Source organism: Meleagris gallopavo, chromosome 23 (assembly GCF_000146605.3).
Source record: "Meleagris gallopavo isolate NT-WF06-2002-E0010 breed Aviagen turkey brand Nicholas breeding stock chromosome 23, Turkey_5.1, whole genome shotgun sequence".
NCBI classification, from domain to species: domain Eukaryota; kingdom Metazoa; phylum Chordata; class Aves; order Galliformes; family Phasianidae; genus Meleagris; species Meleagris gallopavo.
Genome location: NC_015033.2, coordinates 4,352,327 through 4,355,971, shown reverse-complemented (window position 1 = coordinate 4,355,971; position 3,645 = coordinate 4,352,327). Strand labels below are relative to the sequence as shown.

Genomic DNA, 3,645 nt, shown 5'->3' with positions numbered 1-3,645 from the left:
TGCAGGGCTCTCGGGCCGGACGGCGCTGACGGGGCCCGTGGGCGTGAAGATGAGCTGGGGGGAGAGAAGGGTGAGTGTCTGTCTCTCAGGGTTGTTGGGAGCACCCTGAGTGTCCCCCCATGTCCTCATGTGATGGCAGAAGTGTGAGGCACACGGGACACTTGCCCATGTCCCTGCTCAGTGCTGCTGTTCCCCATGTCCCTTGGGTGACCCAGTGGGGTCTGGGCACTCCATATCATAGCAGCGGCCTTCTGTGGGGTCTGGGCAAACACTCCATAGGGTGTAGGTATCCCATGGGATCCAGATACCCTCCTACCCTAGCAGAGGGTACCCTCCTGGGGTGGGCCTCCAGCAGTGAGGGTGAGGGACACTCTATAGGTCTGGGCATCTCTTGGGGTCTGGGGACCATCCACTGGGTGGGGACACCCCATGAAACCCACACAGCCCATAGGATGGACAACCCATGTAGTCTGGGCACTCGTAGGGTGGGAACAGCGGGCACTCAATGAGTCTGAGGAGATCTCTGAGCAGTGTGTGGTTACCCTATGGGGTCTGGGCACCCCACAGTAAGGTGAAGCATGCCGTGTGGGTTTGGGCACCCCATAAGACCAGGGCACCTCAAAGTGTTCACCCTATGGAGTCAGGTGTCCCTTCGGGGGCCTTGCACCTCGCAGCCTGGTGATGCTTTGGGTCTGGTCACCCTAAAGTGGAGCAGTGGGCAACCTGGGAGATCTAGGCACCCCCCAGCAGCACAAAGGGCCCCCTGTGAACTCAGGCTCACCCTACAGGGCTCAGCTACCCCACAGCCAGGTGACAGGAAACCTACGAGTTCTGTAGGCTCTGGTTACCCTACGGTGGAGTGATGGATTCTGCATACATCCAGCCCACCCCGCAGCACAGTGATGGGCGCCCTATGAGCTGTGGGGCAAAGGGGACCCTATAGCATCTGCTTCCTGTGGGAATGGGCCAACTTGCTGCAGGGTGATGGCCAACCAGCAGCTCCCAGCTGCCCCACAGTGCCGTGGGGATGGGCGCCTCTTACCATCTGTGCCCGCAGGTACATCTGTGCCTGGCTGGCTGTGAGGGCAGGCGAGGCGGCGTTGCCCAGCAGGACAGCTTGCTGCGCGATGCCCGACGCCCCGGGGTTGACGCTCTGTGCCCGGTTCAGGAGCTGGGCTGCTGCTGGCGACGTGGCCAGGTTGATCTGCAATGGACAGTGGGTTTTGGGGCCGGGGTGGGGGCTGCGGGCTGCTTCTGGCGAGCCAGGGACTCACCGTGGGCTGCTGTACAGGCGCCTGCTGTGTGCCATTGCTGCCAGAGGAGCCGCTCTGCCTGTTGGCTGCCAGGCTGGCCTGGGGACGGGAGCAAAGCGTTGTGTGCGCATTGCACTGCAGCACCGATGGGTGACCCCCGGAGGGGGGTTTTACCTGCTGCACGGCCGCCAGGCTCTGGAGCTGGGCACTGGTGAGGTGCTGCTGCTGCAGAGCGGCCGTCTGCAGCATCAGGTGCTGCTGCTGCGCAGCATACATCTGCTGCAGGTACTGCGCTGCCGTGTTGGGCTGCCGGTGCAGGGCCTGCTGGATCACCTGTGGGACAGCAGCAGGACCATGGGACGCAACACCCCAAAGCCAACCGGCCACAGCACCCTGAACGCTGCTCTGCCTCACCCTGTATCCAGAGCTTCCCAATGCATGCAGCGTTTCTGCTCTAAACCCAAGGGGAGACCCAAGCACCCCAACCACAGGGCGAGGGGTAGGATTAGGGTGTGCAGCACAGCCCTACCTGGACGGTCTGGCGGTCAGGAATGCCGCTGTAGACGGAGATCTGTGGTGCGGGTGGGCGCGTGGTGCCAGTGCTGCTGGGCGTCGTGCCGGTGCCGCCGGCGCTGCTGGAGGGTGGAGGTGCCGGGAGCTGCTCGTTCTCCATGGTGGTGGCAGGGCCACGCGGGGCGGCTGGGGTGGCCTAGAGCTGGAGGAGAGCGTGGAGGTGGGCACGGGGGTCCCGTGGGGTGGGGGGATGGCAGATGGGAGCAGCCCCGCGTGCCCCCGGCCCGCCCCTACCCACACCCAGCACACAGTGGCACTTCAAATCCTCAAGGAAAGGAAGGAAGGATGGATGGACAGACAAAGGAAGGATAAATAGACAGGCGGATGGAGGAGAGGGATGAGGGGAGGAAGTGAAGGATGGAAGGAAGCGGGATGGACAGAATGATGGATGGGAAGTGCAGCCAGGAAGGGTGGAAGGAGGAAAAGGGTGAAGGGAGGGAAGGAAGGAAAGAAGGAAATGGGAAAGGACAAAGGGCAGGATGGACAGACAGAGGGGACACAAGTATATGAATGGGATGGATAGAGGGATGGGTGGAAGAAAAGATGGATGGATGGAGGTAGAAAAGGGATGAAGGAACGAAAGAGGATGGAAAAAGAGGAAGGAAGGGAAGGTAGAACAGTTGGAAGGAATGAGGGGACAGACAGAAGGGACAAAGGGACAGAGGACAGAGACAGGAGCAAGTAGGAAAAGGATGGAAAGAAGCAAAGAGGTAAGAGTGAAAAATATAGGGATAGGTTGAGCAGAAGGACAAACAGAAGGAATTAGGGAAGAGGTGAAGGACAAGGGGGGAGAGAATGATAGAGCAAAGGAAGAAAGAGAAGGATGAACAGAAGGATGGGAGGAAGGACAAAGGAAGGGAAAGAGGACGGATGGAAAGGTGGATGCAAAGGTTGAGAGGGACAAGAGAGAAGGGAACAGAAGGAAAAGGAAAGCAAAGGAGTGAGGGAAGGATGGACAGACGGTGAAAAAGTAGACAAAGAGGGATGAAGAGAGGGAAGGGTGGACAGAAAGATGACAGAAGGATGGAAGGAAGTAGGAAAGGTGTGAAAGAATGGATGGATAGACAAAAATACAAAAGGAGGAAGAGAAGGATGGACAGAAAGAAGTAGGAAATTAATAAGGGAGAAGGAAAGATGGACGGAAGGGAGGACAGAATAAGGAAAGGAGTGTAGGGAGGGAAGGACAGCCAACAGGATGGACGGGAAGAGGAAAAGGACTAAGGGAAGGGTAGGAGAAAAGGGTTCAAGGGTGTGACGGAAGGACAGAGGGACGGAGGGACAGAAAAAGGACAAGAATGGAGGGGGAAGTGCTGCATGGTGAGTGCCACTGGGGTTGGAGGTGAGCAGCAGGAGCACCACCACCACCGCCGCCACCACCGCTCCCAGTAAGGGCCGTGCCCACGCTGCCAGGCCATGCCAGCACCAACGTCTCTGTGGGCACACAGGCTTTGCTGCTCCCATGTGAGCCCACTGACCTCCGATAAGCAGCAAGAAACCCAGGGCCCCGTGCCACCATGGCGGGTGGCACCACGGCGGGCGCCACGGCCAGCACCAGGGACAGCAGCGCCGGGCGCTCCACCATGGACAGCAGCCGCGGTGCCCACAGCAGGTGGTCTTGGTGGCCGCGCCAGGTGACCCCGGAGGCCAGGCCACAGTCTTGCAGGGACAAACACAGCACGAGGCGCCAGCAGCGGGACAGCAGGACGTGGCAGCGCGACGTCCCCGTGCTCAACGGCGTGAGGCCGCGGGGCCGCATCCCCGGAGGGCGCTGCTGCGCCGGTGCGGCGGGGGGACACGCACGGGTGGGACGGAGAAGCAC

The 3,645-nt window shown here is 60.4% G+C and overlaps 1 protein-coding gene across 1 annotated transcript in view; it reads right to left on the bottom strand.

Moving 5' to 3' along the window:
• LOC104914207 (polyhomeotic-like protein 2) overlaps nt 1–1,971 on the bottom strand; it is a 24,375-nt gene extending 22,404 nt beyond the window's left edge. Inside the window, exons 1-5 of the mRNA XM_010723015.1 lie at nt 1,783–1,971; nt 1,428–1,586; nt 1,275–1,352; nt 1,043–1,204; nt 4–54 (exon numbers count right to left, since the gene is read on the bottom strand). Of these exons, the coding sequence (XP_010721317.1) occupies nt 4–54; nt 1,043–1,204; nt 1,275–1,352; nt 1,428–1,586; nt 1,783–1,926 (594 nt within the window). The 5' untranslated portion in view covers nt 1,927–1,971. The remainder of the gene's footprint in view (nt 1–3; nt 55–1,042; nt 1,205–1,274; nt 1,353–1,427; nt 1,587–1,782) is intronic.
• Nucleotides 1,972–3,645: the final 1,674 nt, after the last annotated feature.